The sequence below is a fragment of the Fringilla coelebs genome (genome assembly GCF_963513975.1).
Source record: "Fringilla coelebs genome assembly, chromosome: 1".
Classification (NCBI taxonomy): domain Eukaryota; kingdom Metazoa; phylum Chordata; class Aves; order Passeriformes; family Fringillidae; genus Fringilla; species Fringilla coelebs.
In genome coordinates, this window is record NC_140028.1 from 137180845 (window position 1) to 137196899 (window position 16055).

At 48.0% G+C, this 16055-nt stretch overlaps 1 protein-coding gene across 1 annotated transcript in view; it reads right to left on the reverse strand.

Annotated features, from left to right (window-relative positions):
• The window catches only part of MKX (mohawk homeobox), a gene marked incomplete at its 3' end in the record, with an annotated part of 46088 nt that extends 32407 nt beyond the window's left edge, over positions 1 to 13681 (reverse strand). The window contains exons 1-4 of the mRNA XM_084213255.1: positions 13491 to 13681; positions 11318 to 11477; positions 3063 to 3216; positions 1517 to 1852 (exon numbers count right to left, since the gene is read on the reverse strand). Coding sequence (XP_084069381.1) covers positions 1517 to 1852; positions 3063 to 3216; positions 11318 to 11477; positions 13491 to 13672 — 832 coding nt within the window. The 5' untranslated portion in view covers positions 13673 to 13681. The remainder of the gene's footprint in view (positions 1 to 1516; positions 1853 to 3062; positions 3217 to 11317; positions 11478 to 13490) is intronic.
• Positions 13682 to 16055: the final 2374 nt, after the last annotated feature.

Consider the following 16055-nt stretch of genomic DNA (forward strand, 5'->3'; position numbering starts at 1 on the left):
ACTTATAATGCAGACCAAATGCATTTGGTATGTTCAGAAAAAAGAAAAACAACACGAGCAGAGAGAGTTTATTTTGAAACTTATTAATTGAGCATGCAGTATTCTTTCTCTCCACAAGACCCCATTTCTCTACAGGGCCCCCACTCATTCTCTGGTCATTCCCAACAACCTGCACACATAAACATCCTCCTAATCCCCACCAGCAGAACCCAGCCTTGTGGCCCCTCCGCATGGACAAAAAGCCCCACGGGAAACGTGCCAGAAAAGAGAGAGCAAAGGCTGCAAACTGGAGAAGTTTTGCACCTGAACCTGCCTGCCAAGGAAGCCAAGGGGAACCAAGTACAAAATCTAAATCTGTATTAACTTTACTGCAAAATCCTCCAGTACTTTTCAGCAATACCCATCCCAAAAGTGATGCTGCCCTCAGGGTGGTCCCTGGCAGAATAACCTGCCAAGAAAGGCCCAGGACAACACAAGGGGCTGCAACGAGTCCAAATCCTGAGACACTGGTGGAGACCTTCAGAGACTGAGGTGCAAAACTTCATATTTTTCAAAATTAATTTTTTTTTTACCTTATGTCCCAAAGAAATACAGAAGTTTCACAAGAGGAGCCTTCCAGCACCCCCTGACTCATGGGAATTTTAGCAAGTCCTGATCTTGCCCTGATTTACAGCAATTTACTGGCATGAGCCAGGCAGTCCCATGTGCCTTGCTCTGACTGGTAACACAGTGGATGACATTACATCACACTTTTATGTTTTTATTGATAAAATTAAAATAACAAACTATGTGTAAACTAACCCTTCAAAAAACAGCAAGACAAGGTATTTAATGGCCAAGTCTGTGGCCCCTCAGCTCTGGAGAGTGATGCAGATATTAGTCTTCACTAATGCCTGTATTCTTAAGAGAAGCATGAGCACAAAAGGGTGACATACTGGACAAGGCACTCTGAGGACAGAAAGGTGCTGTACAACAAGCTGTACAACAAGGGGAAGGTGTTCACATGCACTCCACTGAAGGACATATGACTCATGTAAGTGTCACAAACAGCCACCTTGAAATTTCAAAGCCCTCTTCCTCCTCCCAGCTGTGGCCCTGGAGAACTTCAGTCCTCTAGTCCTCCCTTATTGTAATAGAACACGCAAGAGTTTTCTCCTTCCTTAGGCTCATCTTAGTGCTGACAAAAAGTGGCCTGTAAGTGTCATTTCAAAAATTATTCCCATTGTTCCATTTGAAAAGCAAACCAGCGTCATTAGTGGTCAATAACAGCACTTAACTGCAATACTGCAGGTAGAACTTCTCCAGAAAATGAAAGGGTGGACAGGATTGATCCACTCTGAGAGGATGGACAGGAGTAATCCACTCTCATGCAAGAAGATGGACAGGAATTATCCACTGTGATATGAGAGGATGGACAGAAGTCTCATAAAAGGCACAATCAGGTGACACTTATTCCAGGACCCAATGCCTACAGAAGATGTCTGTAACAGAAATCATGCAGAAAAATATCCCTTACCTGTCCGATAGACAAAGTTGCCTTCTGTCTCTGATGATGATGGAGACACCAGTTCTTCCTCAAATTCATTGGAACTAAATGAACCAGAATGATTCCTTTGCCTTGTTTTTTCCATCATAGCTGCATTAGTAGCCATGACGTGTCTCAATGAGTCATTTAGGTAACGATTCAATAAGCTGCTTTTGTATTTGGGGGGTGACACGTAATCCTCATTGGCACTTGCTTCTGGTCTCACTCCTGTTTTTATTACTGAACTTTCAGTTTTAATCACAGTGTGATGAACTGGTTTGTTATATCCCCCTTCATTCATATGGTTTCTCGGAGGATTTTCTCCATCTGAAAACAAAAGAACGAAGACATAGTAATACATTGAGTACTTAATATTTAACATGAGGCTTTCTCTACATGTTTTGTTATATTGTGATAAATATAACTGAAACTAGACAGTAACTTCAGCATTAGACACTGATTTTCATTTTCTTCTGTTCACACATTGCTCACAGTTCCCATGATTCTCAGATGTTCCAGGTATTCTAAATTAATTAGCTGTAGAAAAGTCTTTGAGTCTAATTTGTTCACGAGTAACACAAGACATGTAGAAAAAATTGGAAGGTGCCCTAATTCAATAAGCATTTAAAAAGCTGTGTGAATAGGCTGAATTATTTCTATCATAACTTGAAATTTGATTTTGCCTCAACACCACAGAATATTTAGGTACATTTGCTTAAACTATACTCTTAATTGTTCTGCAAGCAATCTTTTCAAGGGAAGTGAGTAGAAATGTGAGTGCATTCCCACATTTTTCAAAAAATGTGAGTACAGACTGAAATTGGAACAAAGATATTTAAAATTGAGTACAGATTGAGACATACTCTTCTAAAAATTCACATACAGATTTCTGACAATGTTCTGTAGGATTTGTTCCTGTCATTGTATCTCCATGTCACAACTGTCTAAAAAAAGCACTCACAGACAGAATTAATACAAGAATTCTATTAAAAATACAGGGTATGTAAAAAAAAAAAAAAATCCTGCTTTTTAAAATTTGAGTAAGAAAGAGAATTCCAGTACATCCTTTATGGAAAACAGCTGCTAGCAAAATACATAACAGTAATATTCAGTTTACTGTCTAAGATGCCCCACTAATCAACCCTTTAATGATGTATATTGCTATAGCCCTTCCACGAAGGAAAGTAGCAGTCAAGTGATTTCTCATTTCTTTATACCAACAAATGTAATCAATTTTTTTCCTTTAATGCAGACTAAAGGAACAGGCTTGCCGAATGTAATGAACAAACAATTATCTTTCTAGCAACACTGAAATACAATGACACACAGCCAGATTGCCACCTCGAACAACTTACACAATCTGCTTTGCAAGGCTGCACGGTAGTTGGGAGCCAAAAGAGGCCCCTAATTCACAAAAACAATAAAGGCAGATCCACTGAGGGTATTCGTGATTAAAAATTAGAGCTAACTTCGGGTGTCTAATACTCTCTAAATATATTTTAATCAGTTTGAAATCGATGAAAGAGCATCAACAAACCTTCAGAGCACGAGTCATCGCTGCTCACGCTGAGTCGCTCAGCATTTCCCTGAACATATTTGTTGTACAGTTTTATTCGCAAAGCCCAGCTAAGGTCTGGCTGCCTGACAGTGTTCTTCAGGCGACGTCTTGCGTTGGCAAACCAGTTTGATACCTGCATACAAACGTGCGTATTAGCTTCCCTTGAAAATTAGGCAAATCAATCAGTCCATAGAGCCCTCAAGAGTTTTGTGTATGCTTCAAGGGAACCACAAACAAGAAAAATATGAACAGAAGTCCATGAAATTACCCCTGAGCAGAGCAGGAATCTCTGCAGGAAGGCAATTTCAGGTGTCCCACCCTTCCCAAGTGTTAGCAAAACCACATTATCACAAGGCTTCAGTTAAGGTGTCCCAAATACCAGTTTTATATTATTTTTTTTTAAATCTTAAAGAAAAAACCCTGAACTTTTAACATGAACCTTGAATATATTACCACTTCCTAAATTAAGCTAATACCTAATATTCAGGAATTTCCTTTGATATTTATATTGGCTACAATAAGGCTATTGAACAGAAAAAGACATTCTAAATTTGTATACACAAAAGCCCAAATTCTCCCTTGCACTTTAGCAGAACTCCTAATCTGACAAGCTGTGGGCATCAGGAAAGTCTTACACAGACGACAATGTACTTTGACTCACTGCAGAAGTCCACCATTTGCTCTACAGAGAAGCTGATTTTACAAACTCTTTGTTGTGAACAGTTTATAATACAGTAAAGATGCAATTCCTCACAAGGTCACTACTAAACAATAGTCTGCTTTGTCTTCCTTCCCACCTTCAAAGCATTTTCTAGAGTTTGACTTAGCAGAATGGATTCGTGTCGGTATCCCTCTAGCACACAGGGTCATTACAAAGCCAGGCTCAAACACAAGTATTTCACAGAGTTTTAGACACTGAATGAGCAAAAAGGCACAGTCTACTCTTCAGTGCCACCAGTGCTAATTAAACCACCAAATGGGATGCATGTAATTGCAGTGACTCTGCATGAAAGCACACCTGAGAAAATGCTGGCCTTGATTCTACTGCAACTCAAAAAGATAGAAAATAGAAAATACTGACAACTCTACTATGAGCAAGAGCAGAGGCAAGTGACCTACATTCTAATGATACTTGCTTAATGATAAATAAGGTATTCAAAGTACTATTTAACCCTGGCAGAAATAAATGCATTTTGACATGGCCTCTGCAAGGAGGCAGAGTAGCATCACTTGCAAAGGAGAATGTAAAGAATGTTAGCAGCCCACAGCCCTGTTCACATTTTTGTGTTGTGAACATGCACAAAGAGAAAGTCTGACTACTGTCGTTATATTCTGACCTGGGAACAATCACACCATTTAATTTACATCAACCTGCAAAGCAAGTTCATACATGTTTTATCAATACATGCTACCCCATCTAACAGAGAGCCAAACTGTAGACCTTAGTGTTGGATTTTGGCCCTAGTTTTGTCATCTGTCTGTTGTAGCTAAGGTTACTGTATAAATCACACAGAAGTATCTGTCTAATTATTCTGGATCAATAACCTCTTCTCAAGTGACTATGAGAAAAATAAATACTATGTGCCTAAAGAAAAAGCAAAGCTTCAGTTCAGAATCCCAGCTAGAACTTAGCAGTGGTGCCTTATGCCTGCCACTTTGATTTGACTTAAACTCACGTTTACATGGAACAGCGTTATGAAAACACAGTGAGCATTGGATCAGTGCTCAGATGGCAAACATGTAACTTTACAAGCCATGTAGTTTACTATGACAAGTTAGAAAACCAAAACTGTAGCTGGCAAAGTAATTTTAATTCTCTTCTGAGGCTACTTGCTTGTAATCCTCATATTTACACAGTAACTTTTACAGTAAATGAGAGAGGGTGGGCTGGAATCCATGCACTTTCTAATGCTGTTAGCAAAGTCAGACCAGACTGCTCAGCTGAAGCAGCAGTCACCTGCTGCATGACAGGGTAATTCTGAAATCAAGTATTTAGCAGTAGAGATGGATCAATCCAGCACCCCAATCAACAGCATTGCAGTTACTGTAGCATTTTACCAAACTGACAGCTTTCCAACCTCTCACAATAAAAATTTCATTATGCTTCATTTTATTACATATTGAAATTTTTCATCAGTGAAGTGCCATTTACAGAAAAGATAGGGTAGTATTAGTGTGATTCATACATAAAAGCAATTAAATTTAGCAGGAGTGATTTCTGCATGGTACTCTTGGTTTATTTTGGGCTCATTCTTCCCATACCATTGCTTTGCTTTCTGCATATCAATATGAAAAGATGAGTCATATTTTAAGTCTTCTGCTATGAGAGAAGGGAATAGTAGTATTTGATCATTATTTCATAATGAGATAAATATATTGCACCTTGTCCTCCTGCTCTTTATGGAGCAGGTGATTTTAAGTGCCATCGCACACCACATACAAGACAATTTGTGAAAGGCGGGTTCTGCTTGACCAACCTGATCTTCATCTATGACAGTGTGACCCCTTAGTCAATGAGGGAAAGGCTGTGGATGTGTCTACCTGGACATCAGTAAAACCTTTGTCAATATTTCCCACAGCATTTCCTGGAGAAACTGGCTGGCCATGGCTTGGATGGGTGTGCTCTTTGGTGGGTAGAAAACATTTTGGGTGGCTAGGCCCAGAGAGTGTAGATGAATGGAGCTACATCCAGCTGGTCACTGGTCACCAGTGGTGTTCCCCAGGGCTTGGTACTGGGAGCCAGTTATGTTTAATAGCCTTATCAATGATCTGGACAAGGGGATTGAGGGCATCCTCAGTCAGTTTGCAGAGATACCAAACTGGGTGGGAGTGTCGATCTGCTGGAGGGCAGTAAGGCTCCACAAGGGCTCTGGACAGGCTGGATCCATGGACCAAGGCCAGAGGCATGAAGTTCTACAAGGCCAAGTGCCTGCCCTGGGTCACAACAACCCCTGCAGTGCTACGGGCTGGGGGAACTGGATGGAAAGAAGCCTGCTGGAAAAGGACCCAAGGGTGCTGGTTGACATCAGCTGAACATGAGCCAGCAAGTGTCCAGGTGGCCAAGAGAGCCCATGGCATCCTGGCCTGGATCAGCAACAGTGTGGTGTCAGAGACTGCAATCCTTGGCATATGGTTTGGTTTGCATCTTCATTCAGGCAGAGGCATTTCTAACAATTTTAAGAGCTGCATCAAAACATGTAGCCAGCAGGACCAGGGCAGTGATTGTACCCTTGTGCTTAGCACTGGTGAGGCTGCAACTTGAGTGCTGGGTCTAGTTCTGGGCCCCTCAATTCAGGAAGGACACTGAGGTGCTGGATAGAATCCAGGGAAAGACAACAGAGTAGGGGAAAGGTCTGGAGCATAAGTCTGATGAGGAACAGCTGAGGGATCTGGGGAGGTTTAACCTGGAGAAAAGGAGGCTCAGGGAAGATCTTATGGCTCTTTACAACTATCTGAAAGGAGGTTGTAGGTGGGGGGTCAGTCAGTTCTCCCAAGTGACAAGTGATAGGACAAGAGGAAATGGCCTCAAATTGAATCAGGGGAGATTTAGATTGGATATCAGGAAAAATTTCTTCACAGAAAGGATTTCCAGGCGTTGGAACAGGCTGCCCAGTGCAAGTTACAGTGGTTGAGTCACTGCCCCTGGAGGTATGTAGACAGGGTGCTTAGGGACATGGTTTTGCAGTGGACTTGTCAGCACTGGGTTAATGGTTGGACTCAATGATTATAAAGGTCTTTTTCCAAACTAAATGATTCTATCATTCTGAAAGAACTTCAAGACAGCTTTCAGAAGAGAAACCTTTAAGTAAAGCACGAAGCAGCAAACTCACTCTAGAAAGTCTTATCCCAAATGCAATTACAAGGCCCATTAAAGCCTTGGAAGAAAGGAAAGTTAGTCAAATCCATTTAAGAGATTTTTAGGCTTAATCTATGATGGGGTAATCTCTATCTACTTTCCAGCTTTTGGGCACTGGTGCCTGTTGCTGGAAAATCCAGATTTCTAAGACATCAAGAGAGTCAACACATCTCTCAGTCTTCAGTCTTGGACAACCTCCAGGTGAGTGGACTGGAAAAGGCTGCATGGCCACAGGCTGCACCAGTCAACACCCTGACCTCCAGCCGCCACCTGTCTCCTTCAAAGACAACAACAGTTTTACCATTTCAACCAGCCCCAAACCTCACATTGTCTATCCATGTGGTCTTTAAAAACCTGCCTGTCCACTGCTGTAGGTCCCACTCACAAAGAGTGCCAGTTTGCAACACACTTACCTAAACCATCACAAAAAGAAACAATGAAAGCTGCCAAAAACATTCAACCTTTCCCATGGTCCCAAGCTGGGCTACTGTGATCTCCAAAAATAACAAAAAACCAAAAAAGTTATTTAGATAAAAGCCAGTGGGAAAGTCTTTGTCACATAAACCTCCCAAGAAGAAAGTATCTTGAAAAAACACATGATGAAACTCACTATTCTTGTAAAGTAACAATCCTGTAGTTCTTTGAGAAGTAAAAAGACAAAACCCAAGGGGAACGATAATAGATGTGCTTTCCAGCATTCATTTTTTACAGCAGTTCAGTTGCTCTCTAAGTGCATCAGGTACTTATATCAGCATCATGAAATATTGACCCTCTGGCTTTACTTCTGAAGACACATCTTCAATTTTATTGTAATTTGTTCTGCTTCAGTGCTTAACAGCAGCCAAACTTTCAGAAAGAGAACAGACATCAAGTGATTCACCTCCTCCAGTAATCCAGATATGCCTTTATAAATCTGAATATTATTAAATCCATAGCAGCACATGACTGATATACAAATCTTTGTATTGAAAAACCTTCTTTCCAACAATACACACATTCATATTTCTTTCTGGAAGGAATATACTGCCATTTTTCTTTTTTATTTCACAAGAACATCTAAACCAAAATTTAAAATAAAATAAATCAAACACTATGGTAATAATACAAATGAAAATGTAGCATATTAATAGGACAAGTTATTGGATTCTGAATTGGAATCTAATTGGAGTAAAATATAAAATGCCTTTTCAAACTATATTGCTTTTTTGGTTTCCTGCTTTGGCAGTTGTGGAAGTAGAGAACTTTGGACTGCTGGACTGAAATCTGCAATAACATTTGCCTTGAGGACTCCCAAAGACCTTGTTGGCCTGCACAGGAGTAAGTCAGCCCAGAATTTGCCCCAGGTTTTGCTACTACTACTTAAGAAACAAGATGATTTATTATTCCTACAAAATCCTAGCTCCTTGAAAGAGTCTGACTTTTCTTCAGCACTGCAGTCGGACATGCATCTGGAATAGTCCCCCACTGCACCCAAGAACAGTGGGGTAGGCCAAAGTATTAGTCAAGTAGAACAAATTGACTTAAAAACAGCCAACTGAGTGATAGAAAAACTAATGAAAATAAAGTTGTGGAGGATTTGACATGCAGATACAAAAGTTATTGGTCATTAGCATGTCATTAGTTTGTCCTAATAGCAAAAGTAAAAAAAACAGGGATGGATGTTCACCTCTTTGTGCAACAGAGGAATTTATTTTATCTGTGCCATGGTCCTGAAAAATGCTCCTTTGGATAGATGGTGCATACTGGAATAAGGTTCATTAGATGAAAGAAAAGCACAGGGAGGAGAGTATGATCAAAGCACAGGGAGGAGAGTACTACATCTGTATGATCAAAACTACTGCACCACCATCATCTTCCAGGCAGCCTCTGAAGACCTTGTCCAAGGTCATCAGTCAGGTGAAAAACAAAAAAACACTCCAACCATTCATTCCCTAAATGGGAATTTGTCAGAAACTCAAAGGGATATTCGGCAGTATCTTTTGCCTTCCCGATGGCTTGTGACGACAAGGTGTCAGCACATGAGGGATGCTGGGAAGAGGTAGCAGCTGTCAGCAGACTACAGCCTCCACAGGAGGGGAAAACTGTGGGAGCAAGCACCATGGGACAACTCTGAGAAATGTAAAAAGTGTAGGAAATATGAGACAGGTCAGCAAGTGGGAAGGCGTTTAACCCAGACAAACATCATACACCGATTCCTGGTTCTCCAATGATATCCAACAGTATTACTAGATTAGAAAAACAATTTATAGGCAACCCTGGCTGATGCTTTTGCAAAGTGCCCCTCCTGGGACAGATGCAAAGCTTTCCAACAGACCCACGGCCCAGTCCCAAACCTGCTCTTGGTTACACCGCTTGCCTGAAAGAGCACAGCCTTCAGGAAAGCAATTTCAGGCATACCCAGTGTGACTGGGACCACACCCTGGCATGCTCTCTCTCACTCTTAAAGAAGGAAAATTTTGAACTGAATTACAATCTTGTTCTTTTTGAGCATCCAAAAAGTAGGGTGTAGGGTGTAGGGTGTGCGTTGTTTAGCTCTTTGTGGCTCAAGAATTGCTGCTGGTGCCAGACATATGTATTTACATCTCATACAGATGCTATCAAATTCCTGGATTAAAAGAGCATTGCACAAAAAGATGGAAAAAACACCTGGGATTTCTCTTTGATGTTGTGCTTCTGTAAATGAAGATAGATATGCCTGTTTGCACAGGTCTTTCAAATATTACAGTTCATAGAAACAAAGCTGGTCAAATTCAGCTTCAGCATAAATCCACTGGAGTCTAACAGAGCTAAAAGCAGCCCTCCCTGAATCTTTTTAATTTTATTCTACACTTTATGTAGATCATAAAACTCTGTGGAGAAGTGGCCACGGCTCACTTGATGCTTTTATAAAGGCTAACACTTCTTATCCCCATCAGGATTTATCAAAGCTGCCACAAGAGAAATCCTGCAAAAACCCACCAGTTCTTCTCCCTTCTCTGTTCATTCCGAGACATTGTTAAAAGAACAGCAGAACTCCTCAAGATGCCATTAATGTGAAAGTGTCCCAACACATATTCAAGTAAAAATACAGGGGGATTCTAAGAGCCATAGTCCAATAAAATACTCCTATTGAATTGTGCCACTGAAGGGACAGTGTTTATGTAATCACAGTTTAAACGTTTCATGTATATTTTTTAAAAGCAAGAGAAGTTGTTTTAACTATATCTTCCAGTTATAACTGGCATTTTCTGAGACATTAATATTATTTTTGTCATAGCTATAGTGTTTTTCCTAGTGCAATAGTTTCTTAGTGAGGTACTGAAGTGTAAAAATTTCCCATTTTGCCATGACTAGAATTGAAGTTCATAGCACGGGTTTTTTTGAAGGGGCACTCAAAATAATAAAGCTGAATTACCACCTGTTTTTTTCTAATACTTTAGGTTACTTTGATCTCTTTGTGCTCTTTGCAAAGTGACACATAATGTGTTAGGCAGAGTGATGAGGACCCAATCCTGCAAACACATGGGTTTCATTTTACACACCTAGCAGTAGCTTGCAGTAAGGAAATTAGATTATTCACAATGCATAAATCTTTGCAGCATCCAGACCTGAGATAGCATCACTCACCAACTGATAGCATTTAACCACATATTTCAGGAGAGTACCAGATGGCAAAGAGAACAAAGAAGTGAGATTTATAAACATTTGCAGCAAAATTTATGCCTCTTACAGCAAAACTGCCAGGCACTTCAGGGGAGAATTACCTGAGAGCAAAACAATTACTCCCCATGTCTAACTATATTACAATGATAATTCCTGCCAGACTGTGCGTGCTGAGCCAGTGCACACAGTGTGTATGGTAACACTGATGTCTGTGCAACAGGTGATGACAATTATTATCAGAACAGTAGAACAGTTTCTATCCTACCCCCTTTTCAAAAGGGAAGAGTAGCTCCCAAAATTTCCTCAACAATTTCTATTCTGTGCTGAATTCTCCCAGGACTGATATGTTTTACTTGAGAATTTTTAAAGACTAAGCAAAAATATTTTCATTGCATTTATGAATGAGATGAAAGGATGAGGGCATCTATTCCTAGAAGCGCAAGCACACGCTTTTTGCAGATTGTCTTTAGCAGTCCTCCAGCCATGATAGCTAAGATGTGGTAGTTCTTGTTTGAGAGAGACAGTCCTGCTGGGGTGGGGGAGCTCAGGTGAGAGCAGAAGAAGGATGTGGACAGGACCCCTGATCTTGCTGGCTGCACCGATGCTCCCCGATACCCAGCACGGTCCTTTGCTCAGCTCACAGAGGAGCTTTGGCAGACGCTGTCCCCATCCCTCCCGTCCATGAAACGCCTCGGAGCGCCTTTTAGAGGTGGGGGTAAGGGGTTCCCTTCCTTACCTGCACCAGGGTCATCTGGGAGCCGAGGGCCAGCAGAATCTTCTCCGTCTTGGTGGGGTATGGGTTGTCGCGGTGCTTGTAGAGCCACTGCTTGAGCGGCCGCGCCATGTCCTGCAGCGCCTGCCGCTTGTGCCGCACCTTCCCGCCGCTCTGCCGCGCCCTGCCGCGGAGAAGGGGCGCTGAGGAGCGGAGCGGAGCGGCAGGACACCTGCCCGCTGCCCGCTGCCCGTGCCCGGCCCCCGGCCCTCCCCGCTGCCCCGCCTGGCCCCGGGCTCCTCTGCGGGTGCGGAAGATGCGCCCCGTCCGAGGAGGGACCCAGCTCGGGGTGGGCCCGGAGAAGCCGAGCCGTCCTCGCGGGGTGTTCGGGGATTTCCACAGCCGCAACCCTTCGCCCGGACGACCGCTCTAGAGAAGGTCATGCACCCAGCTCCCCGAACTCCCCGTGGAGGGTCTGGGCGAGCGGACCCAGAGCTGGTGAATGGCCGCGGTAATGCTGCGAGCCCGGCGGCGGCCCCGCGGGGATTTCAGCGGGGCTAGGCTCCGCCGGAGCGAGTGTCCCGATGTTTTCGGTGCTCGGCACCAGACCGGAGTGTGGCCGGTCTCTCTCCAGAGGGGCTTTCCAGCGCGGCCAGGCCGCACCTCGCACGGCCGGCCCCGCATCCCGCAGCTGCGGTGCGCGTTACCCCGGGGCCAGCCCAGCCTGATTCCCCCGCCCGGGTTTATTTCCCGCTGATACTCAAGAGTTACCCGCGGCACCGAGCAGCTCCTGGATCATTTCCCTGCTCGGAGCAGGCGGGGAGTGGTGCTCCTGGAGGAGCCGGCATGCCGCTCCCAATGCCGCCGGCAGCGACGCGAGGCAGCCCGCAAAGCCCCGCGCCTACCGAGTAACAGCGTATGCCGGGGGAACGAAACCCGGGTTCCGTTAAAAAAAAAAAAAAAAGAAAAAAAAAAGTCCCTTTGTAAATAAAGACCTACAATAAAAAGTGAGCGAACAAGATCGGAGGAGTGCTAAGGAAAGCCCGGAGGCGGGCTGGTGCAGGCGGCAGCGCGGCGCGGCCGAGGGGGCTCCGGGCGGCGCTGGGTACCGCCGGAGGCGGCAGGGGGCGCCACGGGGCCGGGCTGGGCCGGGCCGCGCCGCTGCCTCGCCGGGTCCCGCGGCGGCCCCGCTCCGCCGCGATCGGCGGCAACAACATCCCGGTGACACACACCTGCGTCCTCCCGGCCGGCAGCGCCGGTAAAACTGCGAGCTGATGCAATCGCTACGGTGGAAATTGGTCAGTACAAGCAACTCCCCCGGACTCCGCGGTTTCGCAGCCGCCTGACTGTGCTCCTCGATCTTTACTTTGTAATGCTGACCCGAAATGTCTGGTCAGCGCACGCCTGTTCAACCCTCCGAGCTACGGCTGTCAACACGCCAGAGCTCGCACGTCCTCTCATCACCTTCTATTTCATCTGCTCCAGCATCAAAAAAAAAAAAACAAACAACCCTGACCCCACAAAAAAAACAACAAACCTAAAAAACACCCCCCAAAAACCGGCTTCGGGCGGCTTAGTCTCAGCTGCCGTTTTAGCAAACCCGATCCTAATATCACGTTATCCAGCCCCCGACTGGCATCGCGCTAGTCCATTCTAAATGCCATCCCTGTGAACGCACGGACAACGCAGCTCCTTCCCGCCCGTTCGCTCGGCGCGCTGCGAACCCGCGGGGACGGCGGAACAAGTGCCGGGGCCGTGCGGTGCCCGCCCGCCCCAGCCCCGCTGCCGCGGCACTGCCGGCGGGGATCGGCCGCGCCGCCGCCCCGGCCCCCAGGTCTCACACGTCCCGCCTGGCGCCTCCGTTTTGGAGACTTTAATCAGGAGAAGCGCCCGAACAAGCCGGTGGAGCCCCGGTGTTCCTGGTTTGTTTCTGTTCGGAGGCAGAGGGGGAGGTCAAGCTCAGCAGGACAGCAGCGCTCTGTACATTCCAGCCCAATCGGACGCCCCTGCATCACCTATTGCCGGAATTTCCCACCGTAGCTGTGGAATGAGAATCCCAGAAAATACGAACCCGGGGCCACGGGCAAAGACCCAGCTAGAAACCCATCTCGCCACCCCAAATCGGCGACGCGGCGGCCGGGAGGGCAGGGCCGCCCCCGAAGCCGGTGTGCGGCGCGGAGACGAGCGCACGGCATACCCCGTCCGCCGGTTGCGCAGGCTGAGGCTCTCCTTGATGGACGGGCTGTCGGGGAGCAGCACCTCGGCGTGGTGCGGGCCCTCCACCACCCCCACGTAGGACCGGCCGCTCCGCTCCCGCTCCTTGGCGTCCTCCTCGAATAGCACCTGGCCGCTGAGCTTGCTGAAGACGATGGTGTTCATGGTGGGGGGCTGGGGGCCGCCGTCGTGCTGGCCGCCGGCTCCGAGGTGCGGGGGCTCGCTGTGCGCTGCGGGGAGGCGGCAGCGGTCACCGGGCAGCCGCGCCGAACCGCCGAGACCCGCCCGGCGCGACCGGCGGGGGGGGCAGCGCGGAGGCACCGGGCGCCGCCTGCCCACCCACGGGGGGGGAGGCAGCCCGCCCCTCCCACGGCCCGGCCCGCTCTCACGGCCCCCCCACCCAACCCCGGTCCGCTTCCTCGGCCCGGCCCGCTCCCACGGCCCGGCCCGTTCCCACTCGCACCTCGCCGCCAGCCTTCGCCGCGCTCTTCGCTCTGTGTCGCAATAGTTCGGAGCGCGGGTTTTCTGTCGGCTTTGGTGTTTCTGTCTCGCTTGCTCTCTCTCTCACTCCTTTTTTCCCCCCTTTTCCCTTCCCTTTTCCTCCCTTCCCCTCCCCCGGAATGATTTTCCCCTTCCCCCTCCCCGAACGGGGAGGGAAACAAATTGTTTTTAACGACCACCAAATGCGCAGAGCCGGCGCCCGGAGGCACAGCCGCCGCGCAGCCACTCACACTGTCGGGACTGCCGCTCCCCATCGCCGGGGGGAGTCACGGCTGGCCAGGGGACCCCGGCAGCCTCAGCCAGGGCACGGGTTCCGCCCGGGCAGAGCGACGTCGAGGGGCGCTGAATGGAGGGGCTGTAGGAGTTCGGCCAGGGGCATCCGAGGGTACGGCAGTGCACGTCTGGGCAGTTCACCGTCTGTATGGGGGAGCCTCCTGGGGAAGGCGACTGAGGACACCGGCTGGTGTCACGCTGACCGCAGGAGAGACCCGAGAGACCCCCGTCGGGGGCGCGAGGCGTGGCCACAGCCCCGTGCCACTCATTAACATCGATGTTTAATGATGTCATGCCAGGAACCATCTCCCACCACGCTTCCCCGTCTTCTCCTGTGACTCGTGTGTCCCCCCCTACAAGCCCAAGAGCTGTAAATTAGCCCGCAGTCCAAGCCGGGAGACAGCCCGCTGCCTTTAGCATCCCGGGCGCGGCCGGCGCGCTGCCGCAGAGACACGATGCTCAGTTACCGGCGATACCTACGGTCGCCCCCGGCCCGCTCCCACGGATGTGCCCCTGTTCCCCCGGTCCCGCCGCTCCACACCCCCTGCACCCCCGCAGCCCTGCGGAGCAGCAGCCCAGCCCCGCCGGGCTTAAGGTTTTGGTTTTCTGTGCGCAGGAACGAAGAAGATGGCCACAGTCAATATTTACAAGGATGTAATTCAGACGTTATTTGACCGCCGCGGGTGAACGGGAGCAGCCGTCTGCGCCTGCGGGCCCGGCGGGACGTGCGCGGCGCGGATCCCTCGTGCGGACGCCATCCGCGACTTCACGCTCTCCATGGCACCTCTCTGTCCCTGTCCTTGTCCCAGCAAGCGTGGCCCCAAAGCACCTGAGTTTGCATACCGCTACCTCGCGTATGCCCCCGCCCCCTACCATCAACCTGGCCTTTCCCTCCCGTTTTCCGGGGCTGCAGAGGCCGCCGCGGAGGGTGCGCGGTTCTCCGCTGGCTTGGCGTTGCAGCGGTGGGGACGGAGGGGGCAACATGCTGCGCTCCGAGGACCCCCGGTCCCCGGGGCTCAGCCGCCGTGGGGTCCTTGCTGGGGCTCACTCCCATCCCCGCAGCCCACCGCCACGGATGGTGACGTCACGGCCGCTATCGGTGACGTCACACAGCCAGACACACTGGGGAAAGGGCTCCTGGAAGAGGGGCAGCTTGGCGTCGGGATTCACTGACCCGATTGTAGTTTCTCCATTTGCTGATGGGGAGCAGGGAAGAGTTTGGGGAAGGGCAATGCAATGAAGATGCCCCAATGTCCAGGGAGAAAAATTACTATCCCTAAAATGGGAGGAAAAGACACAAACAACTTGCTGCAAGTCCCCTGCTGAGAAAACAGAATGTCTAAAAATGTAAACAACCACGCGAGTGCTCCTGTGCAGGCTGTGCATCCTGCGCTTCCATAGACTTTTGGGCAGAGCCCTGGTAAGGCTACCCCTCAGGACATAACTTGCCCAGAGCATTTGGGAACCACTGGGGGAGAAGCAAGCACAGGGGAGCAGTGTGGGACAAATGCCTTCTGTTAGACTGAGCTAACATGCTGATTAGGAGCTTCATGCAAAACATGCAGCTCTGATCATTGCAATGCTCAGATGAACTGTTTATGACATGGAAAGCATAGTTATAATTATGTCACAGCAAAAGGACTCAGAAAGTGACAGGTTTGACCAAAATCAAGCTCCCACGGGAAGGTGATCTCAGTCTTTCACAGTCTCAGACACTTGTTTGCTCTGTTGTCATCCCACTCCCCTCTCCAAACCCCTCTAGCACAGCAGGGGT